The 24,412-nt window shown below is 40.0% G+C and overlaps 1 protein-coding gene across 1 annotated transcript in view; it reads right to left on the minus strand.

Moving 5' to 3' along the window:
* LOC134631223 (PDZ domain-containing RING finger protein 4-like) overlaps positions 1 to 22,785 on the minus strand; it is a 124,189-nt gene extending 101,404 nt beyond the window's left edge. Inside the window, exons 1-2 of the mRNA XM_063479329.1 lie at positions 22,226 to 22,785; positions 22,012 to 22,095 (exon numbers count right to left, since the gene is read on the minus strand). Of these exons, the coding sequence (XP_063335399.1) occupies positions 22,012 to 22,095; positions 22,226 to 22,627 (486 nt within the window). The 5' untranslated portion in view covers positions 22,628 to 22,785. The remainder of the gene's footprint in view (positions 1 to 22,011; positions 22,096 to 22,225) is intronic.
* Between the last annotated feature and the right edge of the window lie 1,627 nt (positions 22,786 to 24,412).

Below are 24,412 nucleotides of genomic sequence, written 5' to 3' on the forward strand. Positions count from 1 at the left end.
CGGCCTGGCCTATATTTAAATCATGTGTGTTTGTAAGCGTGCATGCAATTAACCTGCTATGTTCTCATCTTCCCTCAACATGTATCACCTGGACACTCTCACCAGTGAAGCTTAAGACCCTTTTGGACGGAACATGAACTCTAAACAAGCACAGTTATGCTTTGTGTATGAAATAAACTCAACCTGTAAATAGAGACATCACTGTTATCACAAACATATTCAATACTATTAAAATTATACTGTACAACCTGTTATTAATGCAGTCATCATAAGGCACATTATATAGTAGCAATAAAAATCTCTAAATCCCCAATCCCAACAGGTCCTGTTTTTAAATCTTCCCTGACTTTCCCTTCAAGTTCTGCTTTCTTAGTACAATAATTAGGTCCTCCTAATCCCATTACATCTGCCATATTGATTCCTTCATGTGTAAGTGTCAGATTTCGAGCATCTAAAACTTTACTCAGTCTCTGTTGTGCTAATGATGTCATAGTTAAAACCTGCAAGTTCACATAAGCCACCACACTATGTTAGTCAGAACTTTTAGTGAGTGTTCTCTCCCTACGTGTGCTGTTTCCTATATTATTTTGGCCACCCCTGCTGCATGCTGTGCACATTTGGGGTGCCTTGCTTCTATTGGGCTCAACCTTATGTTAACCTACATAAGTACCTGTCTTAAGAGCGACCTCTGCACAGCTCAGACGCCAGTTGCAAGAGCTCTCTAACATTAGAATCATCAGCTGTGACTTATATAGTGTTATTTCGGTACTTTATACTTCACACATTTTGAATGTTGTTTATATGGGGAGTTCCTCTTTTTGTGTCTATATTTATTAATATGCCTTGTGCACTAAAACTTCCTGTTTTTCAGTCTGGCTGAGCACTTGTTTGTGAGTAAAAGGTGGCCTTGCTCTACAAGCCAGCCTTCATTATTAAAGTACATAAAACAAGATAATGAGGAGATTCATATTAAAAATATAGCTTTTATTCCTAACACCAGTCCCCGTTTTTTTCATTTCTCCCCTGAGAAATGAACTAATTCCTAGTTTATGACATTTAAGTTTACTTCAATACATTCCCATTTAATTTTATTTATATAGCGCCAAATCACAACAAAAATTGCTTCAAGGTGCTTCATATATACAGAGAAAAACCCACCAATCTTGTGACCCCCTATTGAGCCAGCACTTTGGCAACAGTGTGAAGGAAAAACTCCCTTTTAACAGGAAGAAACCTCCGGCAGAACCATGCTCAGGTACGGGCGGCCATCTGCTGCGACCGCTTGGCGTCAGCTAACAGAGACTTCTTTTAACAGAGAGACTTAATATTTAATAATCCACATTTCACTATTTTATTCTTTCGTTCATATTTGGATTCTGTATTATTCTTTATTTGTTATTATTTATATTCAGATTGTTTTTTGCTAGTCTTGGTTTGTTGTTGTCTGTTTGGGAGCTGACATGGTCTCTATGGATAAGCGTCTTTTGGTGGGGTAACATCAGGAGAGAAGCTCCAGAGAGGCATCTTCCATGTTAAACACTAAAATATAACATAAGAGATCTCCTCAACGTGTTGTATATTTTTAATATTTCCTTATTATTTTGTCATAAAATAAATCAACCAAATAACTTAAGCTGTGTGACAGCACCTTGCGTTTACGCCGGGCTGTGAACTGCCCTGAAGCTACACCCCCTTTTACCCCATTTAATTTCTCAATCTTACTTTAAACTATTCCTGACCTTCTCCTTCTCTCATCTAATCATCTCAAGTACGTCCTGTACCAAATTTGCTTCCTCTTTTCAAGTCCCACATTTAATTACAAGCTCTAATACATTTGCCCTATATGGCTATTCCGACGTGTTTCCTGTCAACTTAACAGAGTTATTCTCAAAACTCAGAGCTGAAGTTCCCCTTTCCTAAGTCTGTATGTTCTACAAAAGAGCAAGTCGGTAAACAAGTTTATCATCACCAAGGTTGTTAGGTAAAGGTCACGTAGACATTTGCTTAGTAACCCTAAAAGAGCACATTTCATGTAGCTAATCGCATATATTAAGACCCCCCTTTTTGTGACACATCTCATGTGTTACAAACTCAAAATCCTTCACTCAGGTTAGGGAATTAAAAGAAGAGTTAATCATATCATATTAGGTATAGATGCTCCGGGCCTTCAAACCTGTGTTTAAGGAATGAAATCAAATTAATCATCATGTCAAAATCCCTTCTTGGCTCCATCCACAGCCTGCATCCTTGAAACGTCCTATAAACAAAAGCCTGTGTGTTAACCAGAACATCACCTTTTATACTCACTTTCTCCACTTATGATCCAACCTGTGTTATAAAACAAAACTTAAAACATAACAATTATCAGTCATGTGTCCAACCTTAGTCCAGTCTTTTGTCAGTGTCCAGTCGGTCCAACCTATGGTCTGCCTGGTCCGTCCATTCACCCACACATTCACTCACACGCATTAACATCGGATATTGGTAGACTTCCGCACGAATAATTAGATTTTCCACTTTCAGCAAACTCAGTGTATTTATATAATCATTTATTTTCTTTTTACTCGTTTCTTAAGAAGATAGTTCTTTATACTTTTAGACTGGATTGGCTCGCTGCAATCCTCTTAGACAGGGACCCACAATCTGACCCATTGTAATTCGGAAAAGGTCACCTTACTTTTTGTTTTCCTGAGACTATTGTCGGCGCCGTTATTCATTGTTGTCTTTTGCAGGCCTGCTTAGAACAAAAATGAGAAAAAAAAAGAGAGCTGAGTATTAGCTCATCAAAGTACAAACAAAATCACCTGACAGGTTTTTTCTTTATAAGTGCACTGTTACAAAACCCCTTAAACATGTCCATGTTTATTAAAACTCCCTCTTTAAAAATAAAACAACAACCTCCAAAATCTTCAACAATCTTAAATTTCAGCCATAGAACACACCCAAAACGTAAAAAGCTACACCGTTTCGTACACAATATCCCCCTTTAAGCACTTTACCAAACTCACATTCAACCTAAGATATAAACACATTATAACAATGTGTCAACACTAATTTATAAACCTCTTAATCAAATTTGCACCTCTGAACTGTCTACTCCTCCTTGAAGGCCTCAATCACACACACACAGCAAGCTCCTCTGTCATCACTCACATTAGCTCTCCAACTAATTTTCATACTCAGTCACAAGATAAATACATGTTTAAACCTTATCACATTATTCAATTATTTTCATTTTCTTTCTATACTAATCACTTGTTTTTTATCAATCAGTGCAACAGCGCTCCTAAGTCACCCTTCTTAAACTACTTTAATCACTTCTCTTTTGTTTTTGTTTTTTCCATAACTCACTCCCTTGTCATACAGCTTCGTTTGAGTTATTCCACAACTCTATTTTATCCAAGTGTGTTTTAAGTTTATTTTCTTCAACATTCACACTAGTTTAACACTCATGAAATTAGCAAGCTCATTTAATTACATATGTTTGTGTTCTTAGGCAGGTTTTAATCACTATCTATGCATTACTCTTCATGAGCTTATCTCTGTAGGGTTAGTGCATTTTCTGTTTGTATGTGTGATTTTTATAAATGTTTATTCGTGATCTTTGTGATCTCGTAAATGTTTCTTTTGCAGTGTTTCAGACTCCTTTTGACAGGGTGTGTTTTCTCTCTCTGGCTCATCACTGGTCATTGTTAGTGGCATTTCCCCTTCGCCTGTACCCAGCAGCTTTACCCATTGAAGTCCCGTCTCCTCCGGTGACTCCAAGGTCACTCCGGGACTTAGGTACAAGCAATCGTGACTGCGCCTTGCCTTAGGTTGTCCCAGGGTTTCGAGGTGGGATCTTACCCGTCATGGGCTGTCCAGCCTTCCATGCTCGCCTGATACGGGGGCCAACTGGGCAAGGGTGTTATCAGGTCTGGGGGACACACTGGTTCTGGAAATTAAAGGAGTGTAAACTGCTTTCTTTATTTCATGTGTGTATTAAGCTTTCCAACAATAATTTCACATGTAACAGTTTGTGTACGTGCGTTTTCACTTCCTTAATGTAATTGTTAGTTCATGCATTTATTTCTCTCGGTCTGTCTCTTTTCTAAAACCTGTAATTAATATAATTTTATTACTTTATTACTTTTCTTAAAACATGCATTCGCTTAATCTTCTTAGAATTTAAGGTCTGTCTATTTCTCTGGGTGCTCCCCTCACATCATCAATCACTCACACACCTTCCTCTCACACACACAGCAGCACAGTATTTCCTGTTTCTACAGCTTCTGCAGAGACTTTTTTTTTTTTTTTTTTTTTTAAATTTCACAGTCTACAAATAATCAGTAATTCTACTAAATCTTTATTTAAAAGCAATATGCCTTCATTTCACTCACACACATTTTAATAGCGCTCTTTCACATATCAGGACAACTAACACTTCTCCACACACATCACCATTCTTTAGGTCAGTTTTGTAGCATCAGTCACACAATCATTTCTTGAGTGGGTGTACTAAGTGCATATACTTATGTGTTTTCAAGCAGCGTCAGTGGGATTTAGATTTCTATCCTGCCTACAGTATAATTCCAGGGCCCGAAATATAACAATACTACTACATGCAAAATCTAATAATGCTTCTTCTGATCGCCTTATTACTGAAGTTACTAAAAAGCCGTAATAAGTATCTGAAACCACAGCGTGACATCGACAGGTTACGTCATAAACATCCCCTGTCCATGTATATTCAACTACACAATACCCTGAATCCAACATGTGTATTTACACAAACTGTTATAAAATGTTAGTCAAAAAACACGGTGTCAGTACAAAGAGTCAATAAAACACAAGTCCTATTACTTTCAACAAGTATTACGTCGTTTAAGGACGTGTAAAGCAAAACCCATACTCCAATTCTACATGTATCATAAAGTAGTCCTCGTATTTAACAACCGTAATGTCAACAAAGTAGAAATAAAAGCAATTCTTCCCTTAAAACACCAATACAAGTCATCCTTAACCCAGGCTCTGCAGTCAGTCATTAGCCACTCATTAGTAAACAGGAAATGTCACTGTAAAAAGTCACAGGCACCTCATTTACATAGACACACACACAATCTCAAAATAACCAGCCTGCTGCAGTGCCCGTGGCAGACAGAGTGTATATACAAACATAGAAATTATAAGTAGAAATTATAACACAGAGACGTCTGATAAAAGAAATAATATTTACAAGGCCTTAAAGTGCATAACCTACAGAATTTAAACAAAATTTTAAGTTAACCCTCCAAGGGACAAACTCCAAGTTTTTGATCGTCAATGACAGTCTCAGTTCCAAACTGTATCTGCTCTAATCCCTAAATATCCTAAGTAAATTTAAAAGCGTCCAACGCCCAAGGTCCAACCTTTGCTACCCAAAAAAGCGCAAGTACCGTTCCAAACGGTAAAGTGGTCCAACCACTAGCTATTTTGGAGGTTCCCAAGTTCTCCACGATCGCTAATCGGACTATCCCTTCCAAAGGAAAATCCCAAGCGTCCCCAGGAAATTTGGAGCGTCACCTCCGAGAAATGCGCTTCTTAGAACATCCCACAGTTCCGTTCTACAGAAATTTAATTATGTTTTTAAAGACATCCTATGAAACCACAAAACCGACTGCATTGATGTCCAAGCCCAGCTTTATATTCAATTATAACTGCATTACCATATACAGATTTCAAATTACCTATAATCCTAAATTCAGTAGTCCAACTACTTTAAATTATCTTTCGTTAGCAGTCCAACTGCATTTAAATCCTCGTAGCAGTCCAACTGCTTTTCCTTTAATCAGTACTGTCACTTAACCTTACATTATCATTACTTCAACTTCAATTCTCATGAGATTTTCACCAAAATCAAAACAGACCTTTACCAGTAATTTTCAGTGAGTAGACTTTCAATTTTGTAATCGTCAATCTGGCACAGTTTGGAAATAATTCAACAGGTAGTGCCTTACCTTTAGATAAGCCGGCTTATGTCAACTCACTTCGACCACTGACTCGTGTCTGGCCGTTTGAGTACCTCGGACCCTCTCGGTCTCAATCTCCAACTCTCTCCCTCTCTCAACCCTCGGCCAATGCACCAAATGTTACGGGTTCGAAATTGAGGACGAGAGTAAAACAATGATGGTCCAGAAGAGGTCGGTCAAACAATTGATTTTAATGAATGCACGCAGCGTGGAGAGGTGTAAACTGCAAAACATCAGTTGTACATCTCTACCCAAAATACACTCTAGATTGCTTTTATAACATCAGGGTATTGTAACGCCCCCTCATGCGTTTACAAGCACATAATTTGCATGTAAAGAACATCCATGTATTTTAAGAGATAACTGCAGACACAGAAGTTCCCCATCCATCCAAATATGGTAAAGATCTCAGGCCTTTGAGGTCCCCATGGACTGGACATCCTTTCGTCACCTGTAACTAAGCAAACTCAAATACCACAAGAAGCTGAATACATTCAGGCCTTTGCTCAGCTACTATTTTACTGTAACCATATACTCAGGCTCTGAGTTATGATATATATATATTAACTCAATCATTTTAAAGTAGTTATAACTGCACCTGTAATAAACATGTTAATATTTGATTATGATAACCCCTATAATATAACTTATAACATAATGCCAGCAGCTTCAATAAATGCTTTGATGAAATGATAATTAATGTAATGTTAAGGATGATGGTTATATACAGTTCAGCAGTGACCTAATTTCTTTAAATATTACAATATATATATATATATATATATATATATATATATATATATATATATATATATATATATATATATATATATATATATATATATATATATATATATATATATATATATATATATACATATATATATATATATACATATATATACATATATATATATATATATACACACATACACACACACACACACATATATACACACATATACACATATATATATATGTATATATGTGTGTGTGTGTGTGTGTGAACGTTGACAGAACTTGCAGACGAGAAGTCAAACACATGGCGGAGGAAACAAAGAGCGTTTAATCCGAGCGTGTTTGGCGCTCTGAGGTACACTGGCCTCTTATCTACATGGCACCTTCTTAATTATTCATCGAGGTGGGTGCGTGTGTGTTTATGTCTCACGTGCTAAGGCCTGTAAGGTTTTGTGAAATGATGAGCATGATAAGAAACATGAAACAGGTGCAGCAGCGGCACAGCACAGCATGTGGCCACACGCAGACACAAGCAGACATGCACAAGGGTAAATACATGCACATGTCACTGATAGCCAGCTGTGTGCTATAAAGCACAAAGGAGTGTATCAGTCTGATGGTGTCATGCAGGAAGCGGGTGCAGGGAGCTGAGAAGACAAAAGGGTGACTGCTGTTAGAGTGCTGCGGCTCATTTTTACACTTTCATTACGGCACGCACAAACACACGTGCACGAACACACAGACTCCTACAACCACTTGTAGAACAATGTGCTGTCTGCTCTTGTTGACAAGCCAAGAGCATTCTGTTACCTCCAACTACACACACACACACACACACACACACACACACACACACACACACACACACACACACACACACACACACACACACACGTTTCCTTCAATGTCATGGATATTTATCACTATAAATAATGAATGCGATGTTGTGGGACTGTGCGGTTACCAAAGCACTACAATACTACACATCAGAGGGAAGTGCAGAGCCGTGTTTGGTGAAGGCTCACTGAAGCAAAAAAACAAAAATGTGAGCAAATGGAAGGAAAAAGGAAGGTTCCTCGAATGGGCACTGAACCAGCTCATCAGTAAAAGTGGTCACCAACAGTAAATAAATAAATAAATAATAAGGTTCAACCATGAAAAAACAACTGTTTGCCTTTGAGACTGACCTTGTGACTGCACAAATAGCTACAATAGATAATAATGTTATGAGACAGCAGCACACTCACTCTATATTATTGAAAATAAGGATATAAACGAGAAATGTTAAAGCCAACTCACGCTGAACCAGAATACTGACAAGATACAGTGACAGACAGACAACAGGATTTTTTAATCTTTATGTAGATCAGAGTTCTCCAAAAATAGCTGGTTCTCACATTTACTTTATTCTTATATTTGCAAGAATTCTGCATCAATAAAATAACAGCACCACAGTGATATGATAGGTGGCTCTTACCTGACAGAGCAAGTACATTATAGCCCATTAAGAAAGCAGAGCAGTGATTGAAAAGTGACTGATGGCAATCCTCTCCTCATGTACTGACATATGCTCTGCTTCCAAAGTGACCAGCTGCTGCTCTCACAGGGTAGAGGTGCTCCTCGTAGGCTGTGGAACCACCAAAGCTTAGAAAGCTGCATGGTGTTTAACCTGTGACAGCAGGATCATTGTGTTTTGTTTGGGGTTTTTTTTTAAACTGGTGACTGTGACAGATTTCTATACTGTTGGGTTTTTCACAATAGGATGCAATTTTCTTTCTAACCTGCTCACACTGACAGTAAGGCCTGACAGTATAAACCTTGGCGTAAATAAGAAAAATCGCAACACTGTTCCTTCTCAAGGAGTATAACATGTAACCTAGCTTTCAAAAAGCAGAGATGCTGCAGAATATATAGGGGGACAAATGTGTTTTCTCAACATTAAACCACTTAAGCCATAATTAAATTACATATCTAATTGCATAATATTATGTCTTCAAAAGCTGCGTTTGATAGTCCTTCACTTTTCCTGCTGGTATGCTCTTACTGCTTGTTTACACTAAGTTCACATAAGTCAGCTCCTAGAGCATCCTCAGTGAAGCAACACTACACTGGGTATTTTGAATCACTATCTTCTGCATGCAGACTGAACTGGAATATTGCAAATCTATGAAAATACATGTTCAGATATGGAGACTGACAAAGCATTACTTGTTCTATGACTAAAGCTTCAAGGCAGCATTTTGAACATTTGTTTTTCTGAAATGATTTCCAAGTATTTTGACATGAGTAACACGTTAGTTAATAACATGCCACAAACCTGCCCCAACCACCATCATGACATTAGCTGCAGAGCAAATAAGTCATTCAGTGCATTCACTCACACTGCAGATAATTAGATTTTAGTTGTTCCATGTGACCAACGCTGAGCCGTCATCTTGGGCCCAAATGCTGCCACTGACAAGAGGTAAGATTAAAGGAAATGCAAGATAATGACTTGGCTCACTTTTGAGACTTAATGTGCGGGAGTCGTGATGCGGTCTGCATTTGAGGATATCCTCTTATCACCTCATCATACTTTAACATCAAACAAGGAAGGCAAAAACAGGAGACAAAGATAATTCTGCCATGCCTCATTGGGCTGAGAGATGCATTGCAATTTTCTCCACACGAGGAGATTATGTTTAATGGTTTCTCATCTGTTGATGAGAACATCGTGCTTCCATGCACAACAGGTCAGCCCCGAGTGTAAGAATCATTACAACACACCGGGAGATGTGAGGACGCTTTGCTGTGGGTTCTAGGAGCCTTGCATTGTGACAGAAACATGTGCTGGGAGGATAAACTACAAGCTTGCCTGGTTAAAGACAACTAAAGAGGTTACTTACACTTTGCTCGCTGCTTTAATCCAAGGAATTGAGCAAAAGCCCTCCCCCAGCCCCTATGGCTGGATGGAAATGTATGAGAATAGACCCAGATTGGCCCAGATAGCAGCCATCCATCAGCACAGTGACAGCAGCAGGTCTCCCTGCTCCCTGACTCTAAGGGTGTGAAGTAAGATGGTCAGAGTTGGGCTCAGATAACTCCAACCACCCTGGCCTCAGCCTTACATACATCAATCAAGAGACAATACAGTGTCTGACCATTAGAGACCCTCACTGTACATAGCAACAAATGGAAAGTAAATCAACCAGCCAAACCCAGCGGGCCCTTAAGACAGCACTGCATCCCATAGTCATCCTCACAAAGTAAACATAGTCATAAAATCCCCATAGAAGAGCCAATTATGGCAGGAACCTGACATCTCCTTGTCGTAAAAGCTACAGGAGGCCGTAACTATCGGACAGAACGTAAAATATAGCCAGTTGTTATTGCCGCCCATTTGTGGCGATTAAAAGCTACCCTGGAGACCTGTGGTACCGGGTAAGGAGGGCATTCTGAATGCCTTGCCTCACCGTATGGCACAGCTCCGGGAGGCCTCTGGAGGGAGCTCCCTGTGCCAGGCAATCCTCTCTGTGAATGCCTGATTTATCACCAGCCGTCCACAGCTAATGTACCCGGCTCTGTGGCACTCATGGTTGGCCCATATTTGATAGAAGCCTGCTTTATTATTATCTGTATTGGCATCGAAGAGTGAGCAGCTTGTATTATTCATAAGATCACCCGCATTTCCTCATTGAAACATGAGATACATTATGCAGAGTGCAAATGCAGCTTTGATTTATGGCCTTTGGTTGTGTACAAACATACACATTGATAAGATGGAAAGACCTTTGAAATAATGTAGCTATGTAAAGCACACAAAAAAAGAGGCTGAAAATGGAATAAAAATTCCAAGACCACAGTACCAAAATGATGAATCACGCTGCCTGCGCCGCAGCAAAGAACAGCAAGTTGCCCGTCCAAAGGCAGCTGAGTCAAGACAAAGAGAATACCAAATTACACAATCGCTCAATACGCTACTGGATGAGGATGAGAAACAAACGCTTATTAAATTCTCTTACAATGAACAAAAACATTGTCTCACCATTCGTTTTCAGCATGTGGAACCCAGAGCCAATTAAACAGGCTTAAAAACAATAAGGACTAAAGCTGCTGTCTGCAACAGGGGGCCAACTATTCACTTTGATTAGCCACAGATTGCTAGCTGACATCGATTTTAGCCCTCCCTCTGTTGGGAAGAGGAAATTTCTGTCATTTGTATAGACGGAGATTTTGTCTACTTCCAAGGCATTATTTCAAAGGAAACAATCAGGCGTGTGAACAAAAATAGATACGATCAATATTTCTTGGTTTTCATCTTTTCTTTTGTTTCTTTTCTCTTCTCACACACACGCGCCTTCTTTGTCGTTCTGCATTTCCCTCCGTCTACACACATATGCAGCCAAAACACACTCACATTCACAGCTAAACACCTCAAATCACCCTCATCAGTAATCTGTGACTGTTCAGGGCTCTGATAGTCCAAGGCTATTGATTTTACAATGCAGCAGCATTCAACAGTCATTTGCAGTGATGAGGGAAGACAATCGTAGCCAAATCATCCCCGGCATTCATTAGGAGGCTAACGGGAGGAAACTAACTAGTGAGACTCTATTGAAACTTAATCAACAACTGGTGCAAGCTAATGGGGAGAACAACAAGCGAGTCTGTCCTCGGGTCCCTCCGGCGTGTCACTGTAGGCAGTAAAAGTTGTTAAACAAGTAAAAATCTAAACCTCAAAGTGTTTCGTTCAGCTGTCTATACCACATGTTTATGCGGAGATCCTATTCTACTTCTGCGTCTATACCCACCCTGTGAGATATGTAACACAAAAGGCAAGGTAGCGTGCGGTTACGTGAGGGGCCATATGATCCACTTGATACGAATGCACAGAAGAGAAGCAGAGTCCACAGCTTAGATGAGTCATACTGGGAGAAAGATTAGAAATGAGAGAGAGAGCACAGCAGCACCAAATCCTTTCAAGTACTGGAGAGCTGGAGATCTTCTGCACAGCACTTATGCACAGACACAATTCAGGATTAAAAACAGTACATTTCTTAAACATGTCTAAAGTGTATGCATAATTTAAAAGAATTTCAGAGTATTATTTATAATGACTTTTGACTGTTGCTGATGACCGCAGTTGGCGAGGAAGAGCTGTGCGAATCAGACACACACAGCTGTCACATGTGCAGCCAAACATCAATCATTCACATGAAGCAATCTATCTTAATGAGATTAAAAACTGCAAATCGGGAGCACTACCAACATCTGTACGGGTTTGCCAATAACCATGAGACACAGCGTACACGTGTGTGCTTCCTGCCATCTGCTGGTTAGATCATGCTGTTACGCTTCCTACACTGCATTCAGCTGTCGACTTGTCCACCACAGTGCATGCTTTTGCTTTTGCTTTTGCTTAATCTGCCAATCAAGGGCCCCTGATAATGAGAAACGCATGACGTACAAAAACAATGTGTTCTCAATGCGGGCAAACGGCGGCGAAGCCAACTCCAATCTGGAGCCCCGAGATACTATCAGATGTAGTGAGTGATAAGCGTGCCTCTTTGTTAGCACAACCAGATGGAGGTCTGGTACCAACACCAGTGCTGTGACCTCAACATGCTGACTCAACACCACCAGTTTTGTACTGTGGTCAAATATATCTGGCTCACTATCGGCAGCAGTTACACAAACACACACGCACATGCAGATTGGTATCAGCCTCCTTCCCTACACGGTGGAGATCAATTAGCAGGAAATGAAGCAAAGAAACACTGACGTATGTGGGCTGCTCTGTGAGCACACCCTGCAAATTTTAAATCGTACACACATGTCAAACTCCCACACTCTCATTTGTTCTTACGTATAAACACTTGTGATATTTGTTGTAATATCCCTTTTGATATAAATGCTAACATTTTGCCAAACAATATAAATATGAACATAAGAAGTCATCTTATGGAATGCGGCCCCACTTGATCAACTGTACAAAGTATTAAATTAGGATCTAAAATGAAATCTTCCACAAGTGGAACTCAGTGAACCCACATGATGATCTATAATAACTATAACAGCACCGATAATGTGGTCATTGGCTATGAAATGACTACATAATGCTTATGATTTCAATTATCTGTTTGTGAAAAAAAGAACACTGAAAAAGATCTGCTTGAAAGAATCACTCTGCTTTCTAGATGGTGAAACTATCAGGATTAAAACTCCTGCTTTATCTGCGGGACAACAGCAATCATAATGAATATTTATAGTCAATTTCTCTCCAAGTCCATTTAGCTAATTAAAAACCTCCCTCTGTTTCAGCAGCAACATGAAGGCAATGATTGGAATAGAATTAGACTGCTCTATCTGGCTGCAAAAAGTAACACGCTAAGCCTGTCACTAACTAGTTCCTAAGAGGTCGCGCTACAGCGAGCAAACACCAATTTCTGGCTATTACTGAAAGAAGCTACTCACTCACTGTAATCAGAAAAGACTTTAGACTGGTGTTCTCTGCAAACCTTCTCTATTGTAACTGTTTAAAGTCTTATTTTCTGTAAAAATGTGATAAACCAAGTTCTTAAGCTGGAAAAGATCGAACAAATCCATCTTTTTACGGGGTAAGATTTCGGGAAGAGTAGCTTTGGGGTTTTTTGTGAGGTACACAATAATGAGCTGTGATTGTTATTTTGGCTGCTCAGAGGTCAAACAAAAGCTATTTAAGTAAAACGTCTTTATGGTCACAAACAGACAATAGGAGCATTTAAAGGAGTGGTTCTGCTTTGCTGTCTTGCTGAACATGAGATTGGGACTCAGTAAACAGCTAGCCGTCCAATTACTTTGGTTAAAAAAAACGTTTTTTTAGAGGTAGAGCTACAATAATAGAACACTCCACCAGACAGCAGGTGCTTTTAGTTTTAATGACTTAAATAATGGGTCTGTTTTATAGCAATACAGCAGGAAAGATCATGTTCATTTTCATTTTCTTTGAGCCCCTGTGTTATATTTTAAGAGCTTTTGATGTTCTTGTTTGTTATAATGCCAGGAATATTGAGACTCACAATGATAGTGATGTTATTTGCTTTTTATACAGTAACATCATTTTCAGGAAGGGCATCCATTATGTTAGCCAACCTGATGTCAGGGTAAAAGTGAAAAAAATGATGTGGCAGGCTAGTCCAGTTTGCCAAATTTTCATTGCAGCAATTGATGGACTGAGATATAACGTCCTACAGCTGTTCTACTGGATACAGATCAATGGTATCAGTTCCTCCATCCTCCAGGAACTGCCTGCACACTCTAATCATATCAGGCTGATATTGTTGTACACCAGAAGGAACCCAGGACCCACTGCACCAGCATAGGGTCTGACAATGGGTCCAAGGATTTCATCTATATGCCTAATGGCAGATATGGTGCCACTGGCTAGGCTGTAGAGGTCTGTGTGTCCTTCCATTGATATGCCTCCACAGACCCACCACCAAACCAGTCATGCTGAACGATGTAACAGGACTGCTCTGGCAGTGTTCATCCTGTTCCTCCATGCAAAAAGGAGCAGATACAACTCCTGGTGATGGGTTAAGACCCTCTTAGAGTAACTGCCTGTCTCCTGGAATTTCCTCCATGCTCTTGAGACTGTGCTGGGAGACACAGCAAACCTTAGCAATGGCATATATTGATTTGTCATCCTGGAGGAGTTGAAGTACCTCTGCAACCTCTGCAGGATCCAGGCACTGGCAGTAGTGACACTGACCCTAGCCAATTGCAAAACTAGTGAAAAAACATTCAGAAAAGATGAGGAAGGAAAAATGTAACTATATAACCATTCTTGTTTTGGGGGTAGTCTCATTGTTGCCGCTCTAGTGCGCCTGTAGTTAATTTCATTTACACCAAAGCAGCTGAAGTTTCACTGACTTGATGCTGTACTCTTTTTCCTACACAAAAGGATAGCTATCACAAAAGACTGATGATGATAAACAATCACAATTTCTTTGAGATCTGTCTGTCTGTGCCCGTGTGTGTTAGTTTGTGTGTCATCTGCATTGTTGAGCTTATGCATATGTGCGTGCATATCTAAAGGAAAAAGATCTAATATGCTGATGTGTGTGCAGCTTTAAAACAAAACGTTTCACTGTTTTTTGTATCCGATACAGGCGAGTGTTGGCCTTCAAAATGGAATGAAAGCCGGGACTCCAAAGGGTAGTTTTGTTTTGATCCCTCATCTTGGCAGGCGCACAGAGCCATGCCAGTGTTTGCTAATACCCCGAACGCACCTGGCATATTACACAAGCTTATATCCCATTCCTCAACACCTTCCTAATGTACTGCACTGGTCTTCCCTTGTACAGTTGGTTCTCTGACTACGAAGCCTCTGCCCAGATGTAATTAAGCGCTAATCCTCCTGCTGACAAAAGCAGAGGCAGTCTTAATTCAGTTTGCGCATCAATGTGCAGCACAAAGTCTGCAGGAGGCTTTGAGAATATGATGCATGTCCAGTGAAAGGCCAGAGGTGATGCTGTGATCTTGTCTTATAAAAGCCATAATGCACAGTCGAGGACAATCCACAGAGGCCTTTCAAACACTGGGTTCATCTGTAATGAATTCAGCAGTGGCAGGCTCCAATTTTGCCCCCAGGTCTAACCACAACATTACCTCATTACACTCTCCTTACAACCTTTGCAGAGAACCATGATGCAAGAGTGACCACTGCAGCGAGTATGTGTATGTACACACACACAGCTGTTTGTGCACACAAAAGCACGATGCTGACTCAAAGCTTTCAGTGTAATCTCCCTATAACAGCTGTAGTTACATGTGGTTAAGCCACATGTTTATCAAGTCTCCAGGAAATCAGTGGTTCTGTGTGAGTTCAAAAGGCATCAGGTAACTGACTAACCAAACCCCCCAGTGATGTTAAAGATGGGAACAGAGGGGGCGACTGAATTAGGATTTGACCACAGATGCTCAGTGGTTGAATCAGCTTCACGTCGAGCAATTTTCTCGACTGCTTGGTTGCACGAGAGCTGTTGTGTACAAAGAGTTTCGTGACATCAATTGCAAGTGAAGTAGGAGGCACAGATATGTACATCTGAGTGTGTCAAAACCAGGATGTATATTTGTACTGCACTTGTTTGTTTGCACATGTAATGACTGTAAGTAAGCACTGGTGCATGAAAGTCATTTTTCAAACACCCCAGTGGGAAGTGACCTGGAAATTTCATCAGTTTCTTTTCAGCTTCCTAGTTTACAGTCTCTTTGACACAAGGCTCTTTTCCAGATGTTGGCTGCTGAATCCTGAACTTATACAGCCTACGGTTTACAGTCATTAAAGTGTGAGCAAAGCCAAGTGCTCTCCCTTCTGGATGAATGAAATGATCAATCACTCCAGTCACTGTGTGCTTCCTGTGGTACACCTGAGAGCAAAGCTACAGTACAGGAAAGAGCTGCCATATAAAATCTGCACACCTGATAGGCAAAAACCTCAGTCCCTCGAAAAAATTAAAATAAAAAAAACCCCAACATGTTTTTCATTCCTGATTACTTTGGGGGCTTTAAATTATTCTTATTATTTAAATATTTTACTTTCTTACTTAAATAAATAGCCTTTCTCAGATATTTTACTAAGACATGCTGATAAGTCTTAAAAAGCATCCTTCTTCATACTCACTGTTGTTTTGCTGATTTGCCTACCACAATCTGACAGCTGAGGTCAAGTATAAATAAAATGCCAACAGAAAACTGACCATCATAACTTTCATCAAGGCTTCATAATCAAAAAGGACATTAAGGTGTAAAAATAAAACAGCTGTACCCACAGACCAGGCTCTCCAACATCTCGCCGACATTTAAAAAGGGCCCCTTTCAGCAGGTAGGCACAAGCTACCCATAGTGCCCCTTCTTAGCAGCGTGGTGGTCTTTAGCAGAAGGTTTTCTTTTTCACACCTCCTGCTTAAAACAACAGACCCAGACAGCTAAAATAAACTATGCACACAAGCACACACAAAATGTTTTACATTCACAGTTTTTGGTTGGGTCTAAATACACACCCTTGGAATCTGGAATATTCTAATCTCAATATCTGCCTCACAGCTTTGGAAAAACATCTCATTTGCCAAACCAACACCTAAGAAAACACAGCAAATTCCTTCAATTAACAGAATTTCCTATAAATATGCAGAGAAGTCAGACTACGACATTAAGCAAGACATCGACTAAAAGTTTCATTTAGGAACTAAGCGCTTATCTATGTCAAATATCTACAAGCAGAAAATTTGAAGTTAATCCAAAACGATATTTTGTTTTGCACAAAGTTTGTGTGTGTCTGTCAAATTGGACAGGAAATAGGAAATGGTGAACAGGGCGGTCCCTCTTTCTCACAGCAGAAGGACAAACAGTTTAAGTGGTATAAATTCTGGGTAAATGGCATACCAAACAGAGCAGAACAGGTACGGGGAAAAAAAAAAAAAAAAAAACTCTAGAGGGCTAAAGCATACAAAACATGGCGTCCTATATTTCCACTACTTCTATGCCGTACTTGAAAAGATTGATTGACTCAATATCTGTATCAGCCAAGCACAAGTTTTCTAAATCTGTCACCTTTAAGTGAAGAAGTGAAGAAGCTATAAACCAATAAGAAAGCTATTTTCTCTGAATAAAGGCATTTTTCCTCCAGTTTATCCCGTTTAGGCAAAGTCTTTTGGGAATTGGAGCACAAGGAGATTATAAAACTGTCTAGACATGCAGTAAAAACATGGGTAAAACTGTTGGCCCAACCAATGTCACCATCATACGTCTGCCATTGCAACATACAAAAATGTGTTTTTTTCTATATTTCTCAGGTAGTTTTTTCATTCAACCCAGCCAGCAGTTATACTTCCAAGGAAAAAAGACATTCACTCATTTAGCAACTTATTTGGGAATGCAAAATAGACACAAAAAAAATCAAAATTAAACTGACATGAAAGTAGATTTTTCTCTTATTGTGAAGCAATCTTATCATCTTTTGTTATGCAAGCAAACAGACCGAACTGCTTTCGTCTCCCTGCTGTCACGCAAGACAGGATTTTGATGACACTGATACTTAAGTTGTGTACTCTCCATTCTTTTGCTCTTTTTTGCCCTTTTCTCTTAGTATAAACAAAAAGGAGAATTAGCCGGATCTCTTGAGGCCACTGCACTCCCACTCTTAACCAGTTTAAAAGGACTTCAAGAAAAAGAAAAAAAGCCTTCCCTGAAATGTCACGGGCACAGTATTGGTCAAAAGTGTAGATCTGAGGGTCCTGGTTTGAGACAGGAGGCATGGTGGGACTGTTTTACTGTACCTCAGCTGTGGTTTCATTTGTATGTTTATCTGGCTTTACACAAGCATGGGGCAAACTTCATGGGGAAATGAATGTTGCTGTGTTTTTGTAATGCTGACTAATCCTGCTGCTGTTTCAGTGTCGTGCCTTACTTCCATTATCCCTTTTCAACATAGCAAAACTGTCAGCCTGACTCGAAGTCACCGACTGGATTCAGTGTCAGGCCAGTGAGCACACAATCAGTTGGATTAGATCAGTTCATCTCAGAGTTGCATGGAAAAATGCAGTGTGACTTGCATAAAGTCACAATCTTAACCGCCATCCAGTGCCACCTCACAAATTTTTCTTCTCTCTTCTTTCTTCCTCTCTTTCTTTCTTCCTTTGTTTCTTTCGAACACAATACTGAACAAATCGGCAAGCTGTTGTCTGCAGGAATGATCAGAATCACTGACCAAGAAAAACTGGCATCTGAGTATTTTACATTACAAAAGTCTCCTTCATTACTGAAAGATTATTTTCATAAAAGCTGCAATCTAGGCTTCAGCTTTTCACGTCATAATGAAGTGAAAACAGGATTTGATCTTGCATTAGTTACCACCAGTTTGCTGTTACTACCCATAAACTTGGGGTTTAGATAAGAACAGAGAAAGTTTTCAATTACAACGTCACCTGAAAATCTGAATCAATTTACTACTGAAAATACTAACTTTTAATTTAAGTGAAACAATTGAGAGATAACAAACTTAAGAAAGTGACATCCCATCCTTATTCCATAGGGTTTAAAAAGATGTCACTGATGCTAGACAAGAAGGCCTGGCTCGCAGTCTTCGCTCTAATTCATCCCAAAGGTTTTTTTTTATTGTGTTGAGGTTAGGACTCTGTGCAGGCCTGTCAAGTTCTTCCACACCAATATTGCTCATCCATGTCTTTATGCACCTTTCTTTCTGCACTGGTGTGCAGTCATGTTGGAACAGGAAGGGACCATCCCCAAACTGTCACCACAAGGTTGGGAGCATGAAATGTCCAAAGTGTCTTGGTGCTAAAGCATTAAGAGTTCCATTCACTAAAGTGCCGAGCTCAACTCCTGCAAATAAACTCCACACCATAATCCTCCCTCCACCAAACTTTACACTTAACCCAGTCAGACGAGTAGCGTTACGCTGGCAACCACCAAACCAGACTTGGTCAGTTAGACTGTTAGACAAGTGTGATTCGTCACTACAGAGAACATGTCTCCACTGCTATAGAGTCCAGTGGCGGCATGCTTTACACAACATCCAGCTCTTTGCATTGTACTCGGTGATGTAAGGTTGTGATGGAGCTGCTTGGCCAGGGAAACCCATTCCATGGGTTGGGTGGCTGTAGCTCAGGTGGTAAAGCGGGTCACCTACTCACTGGAAGGTTGGTGGTTCAATCCCAGGCTCCTCCAGTCTACATGCCAAATATCCTTGGGCAAGATATTATACCCATGTTGCCCTCCGATGCATTCATTGGAGTGTGAATGCAAGTAAATGTTAGATAGAAGCCCTAAAAAAACCCTTAGTGCTTGTGTGATTGGGTGAATGCACGAGTTGTATAAAGCACTGTGAGTGCTTAGTGAGAGTAGAAAAGCGCTATATAAGAACCAGTCCATTTACCATGAAGCTCTCTTCTTGAGTTAATCTGAAGGCCACTTGAAGTTTGGAGTTATGTAGCAATTGACTCTGCAGAAAGTTGGTGACCTCTGTGCAAGATGCACCTCAGCATCCGCTGTGACTTTATGTGGCCTACCACTGAATGGCTGAGTTATTGTCGTTCGCAATCAGTTCCACTTTGATATAATACAAATAAATATACTGTAATACCGCTAACAGTTGACTATGGAATACTTTATACACCTATGGCTATGGAAGTGATTGGACCATCTGGATTAAATAATTTAGACTGGTGAGCACTTCTGGCAATATTATACTATCGCCAAAATAAGAAAAGCATTCCTTATATCTCAATAAGCTTTTTGGAGCATTGCCAGATCATGCTTAGATAACATGGGTCATCCAGATTTGTGGAGCCCATACCTGTTTATTTATCCTGTCAGTAAAGCAGTAAAATATTAAACAAAATGTAAGTTAGTGTTATAAATTTAAAATAAATGGAAAAAAAGATACATCTTGATTAGTCTTAGTTTTGCAGGCCACACTATATGTACCCATCAAGGGTAAAAGATGTATTTCAAACATATTTCTTTTACCCAGGCTCATAATGAGAAGGGTTTTGTTTTACCTCCTTTGTCTGAAATGAGAGAACCACTGCTTCAATAACTTGCAACACATTTTCCATTTTAGCACTACATGTGTGCAATTCTAGGATGGAAAACGTGACAGGCATAACTAAAGGGGCTCAATAAAGTGTCATTAGGCCTGCTTTCCAACCACACAAAGAGGCCTTTGACGATCCATAACTTCTGCTGGGATGTTTACTAGTCGCCCAGCTGCATTGTCCACACAGACAGAAGACCCATCGCTTTTCCAGCAAAGTGGATTTCCTCTAAAATTGAAAACCATGTTTTATGAACAGCAACCCAGTGCTCCAAAGTATTGGAAAATCCATTTGGAAAGAAAAAGAAGCAAACAAATGGTGAAAAAAAACTATTAAAAGACATATTAGAAAGGAGTATTTAAACAAAAACAAGAAAGAGAAAGCTTAAAATAGATGCTGTGTTGCTGCCCAGGGCTGGCAGAGGAGAGTTTTCCACATTAATCAAAAGTGAGTCTGTTGCACTCTGAGCATGCTGCAGGCAATTAGAGAGATACTTTACGTGACCATTACCACGATTAAACCCATCCACCTCCACCAGCAGCCCAAACACAACACAGTCCCTGGCCATAACACAAACTTTCAGGTTACCTTGTGAGCTTACCAAAAACAAGAGCTTAATGTTAGATTTGGAAGCGAGGGGCTTAATAAACCTCTGTAGCAGCAAAGTCGCAGAAGCAGTTACAAAGTTTAGCTCACCAATTATATACTGACACGGTTGTGAGCAATTACACAAAAATTACACCCAGGCTGGAGAAAACACATTACAAAAACAGGCATTTAACATTTAATCCAAACTGCTGACGACAGAAGTGAGAGTGGGCTTTTTAGTTTTTCTTTCTAGCAGAGCTGCAACAATTAGTGAGCAGAGCCATCAGTCGTTCTCCCAGAAAATTAACCAAACCTCATTTTAAGGGAAATGTCAAAACATTGAAATTCCAGTCTTTCCAGTCTTTTCCGCTGCAGACTGATCGACTAATTTTTTATTTGAGATCTGAAGCGATACTTGAAGATTGAACCTTGCGGCTTGGAAAATGGAAGTTAATTTATTTAGGAGATAAACATTAATATATTAATGGCTTGTAAATGCATTAATAAGTGCACTTGCAACTCAATATAAATGTCATTCGGTGATTCTTTTGATAAGTTTCGACACTCGCCTACATTTTTTCTTACTCTCTGTAGGTTAAAAGATACAGAGGATGCTATGATTGGCTGAAATGTGCATGAAAGTGATCAAGGCAATGCCTTTGTAAATAAACTTACACAAAATTAAAGTACACTACACCACTACACAAACATGACGAATAAGCAGGAAGTGTGATGAGAGAATACCTGCTACTGTTTAAGCATTCTTCAGACAGACTGCTATCCCACAGTCAACATTTACTCACAGAATGAACTTGCTGTGGGGTTAAAGCTGAGCAGAAGCAGCAGGTGAAAGACAGCAGGAGGAAACACATCCTTTCTCAACAACACCAGAAGTGTCTTAGTCAGTGGATACTACCAGATATTTAACATTTAACAATTCAAAAAGCACGTGCACTGTTGCCTCTGGGCACGTTGGAAAAGCACTGTATGCTGTGAAGCTTTTTTTTTTTTTTTTTTTTTTTTTAAATGAATCAGCCACATTTACCGGCCATGTCAGCAAAAGGGCTTAAAGCCTGATTATGACATTGATTGAGAAGCTGTTATGGGCAGTGTGCTTCTCTTACCTGGTGTGCTTTGGTTTGACCCTGTGCCATTTCCTCATTATCTGATACCTTGCTCTCCATGTCAGCAGCTAGGCTGGAGTCACTCTGATTCAGTCAAATAAAACAACACAAACACACATTTAACAACAAAAAAAGTCCCACAGTGTTGTGTGTTTCTCAACTGATAAATGACATTTTTTTTACACAAAATAGCCTTAGAGAAATCATCTCTCACCTTGCAGTAACCAGCTAACTGTTCTGCAATACTGCGGATGTGCACCAAGTACTGGTTAAGCCTCCTTTGATACTTGAGTGCGTCGAGTTGAGCCTGGTTCTGCAGAGTTGACACCTGGGCTAAAAGGCACTGCTCCCTCCTGTTCCACCTGAGCCTCGCTATCCGGGCTTCGTGTTCCAAAGTTACGCTTCTCTCCTCCAAAGCATCGGCGACAGTGCGGAGCGCCTCCACACAGCAGTGCTCCCCTTTACTTACGTCCAGACCGGACAGCAGGAGACCGCATCCTCTCTGACAAACACCTTCACCGCGATGTGGCTTTGTTTGCGACTCCATCCCGCCTGGGGCTAAAACTTGGCTCTCTGGGTCCTTCTCCACACCAGCACTCGGGCAATCAGCGCACATAGTTTGCCAGGGCAACTTTTGTACGCGGAACAACGAGCTCGGACGAAGTTATTCCAATTTACAAGTCTGGACACATGAAGGCGTGCGCGCACTGAAAAGTTTGAGCGATCTGGGTTGCTCTCGCTGAGCTGATGGGCTGCGCCACTTTTTTCAGCACATGACAAATGTGAAGAGCAAACTTCAGCCTCCTGACTTCCTGCTGTTTCTGGACATGGTCGATATCTCTGTAACTTTTTCTCTTCACAGTCGATATAATGAATTTAATACCAGTTATGTATGATGTGCAATAGTTATTTAATCTTATTTGATGATTTGATTTGTCAGTTCGTTATCCTGTCATATATAAGTGAGCCTCATCACCATGTTGGTATTTTATTTTGCGCATTTTCTCTCAGTTTTGTGCAACTTCTCTTAATTGTAATGTGATTTCATGTGTTACTAACCTTTTCCAGCGGAGGTCGCTCAATATCCCACATAGTCTGAAACAATTAACTCTCCCTCCAGCTTTTCAATTAGGCAGTCCAAATGATGATTGCAGTTATCAGTTTGCTCCTCCTCCACTATTAATTCACTTTGCTTATTAGTACACTACAGTAGTTCTACAATAGTGAAAATAGTCTCAGGGGTGCGATGCTTCTTTACTGGAAATGCAGTTTATAGACAACTACATTAGTCTATGCAGCATGGCATGCAGCAGCCATCTCACACAGCATCACATTTCAGATCTCCCTGCAAAGCATTCTGTTTCTAGTCAGCTGTTGCACTGCTTTAAAGTGTGTTTTGTGTTTTCTGAGCTGTGAAAGAACTGGCGTAGATTTACAAAGGCAAAAGTACAATCTGTCCAGGAACTGCACACCTTTCTGCAGAAATGCATGTTTTATTTTTTTCCCCCCATCACTCGGTGCAAATGATATAGTAGCACTTTGTTGTGTAAATCTGTTTAAAAGAAGTGCTGCTACATTTAAATGATTCCTGCTGTGATCTAGAAGAGCAGTGGGACTCCTCTAGAGCACAGCACCAGACTTTAACAATTGCTGTACGTGTGTTTTGTGGAAAGTGTTACACGGCCACCTGGGATCGGGACCTGTCACAGAGGCCATATGCTTGGACTGATAAGCCACTAAATCGTGGCAGAAAAAAAAGTTATCTCTGTCTTTTGTTCTCTCTCTCTCTGAGCTGATTTCACAGGGGTAAAAAACTGTTAAGAACCCTGGGTGAAACAGCAAGATGGCCAAAAGCCCAAAAAGAATTCGACCTAATCCAAGAAAAGAAGTGATAACAATTTACTTTTCATCTGCTCAATACCTGATAGGACACACAACTCCAACAGCTGTTTCTCCTTGAAAAAGTGGAACTGGCCTTATCTGTAATGGAGGCCAGAATGAAACACTATCTCTGATATATTTGGTACCAGCTTTGGTAAAGAAAAACTTTTTTTTTCTCTAGATAAAAGGGGGACAAACACAGAAACTGACAAGAACATGCCTATACATGACAGATGATGCTTTTGATTCTCTTACTTTATAGAGCATTTTAGAGCTGAAAGTCTGCTATACTCCTTGTGAAATGTCTGGTCCTATAGATAAAGAATTTGTATTTATCCATGGTACTTTTACTTGAAAAACTACACCTTTTTTTGATGCCATGTTACGGACCTGTAATAGTAAATCATTTCAAATAATCAACTGAAAAGCAGTACAAGTCATTTTTGGGGCATGTTGATGAGCATTCACTGAGCAGCTGCTGCAAGAATGACAAAGAAAAGAGCAGAACAGTATATGAATG

Source organism: Pelmatolapia mariae, linkage group LG7 (genome assembly GCF_036321145.2).
Source record: "Pelmatolapia mariae isolate MD_Pm_ZW linkage group LG7, Pm_UMD_F_2, whole genome shotgun sequence".
In the NCBI taxonomy this organism is placed as follows: Eukaryota; Metazoa; Chordata; class Actinopteri; order Cichliformes; family Cichlidae; genus Pelmatolapia; species Pelmatolapia mariae.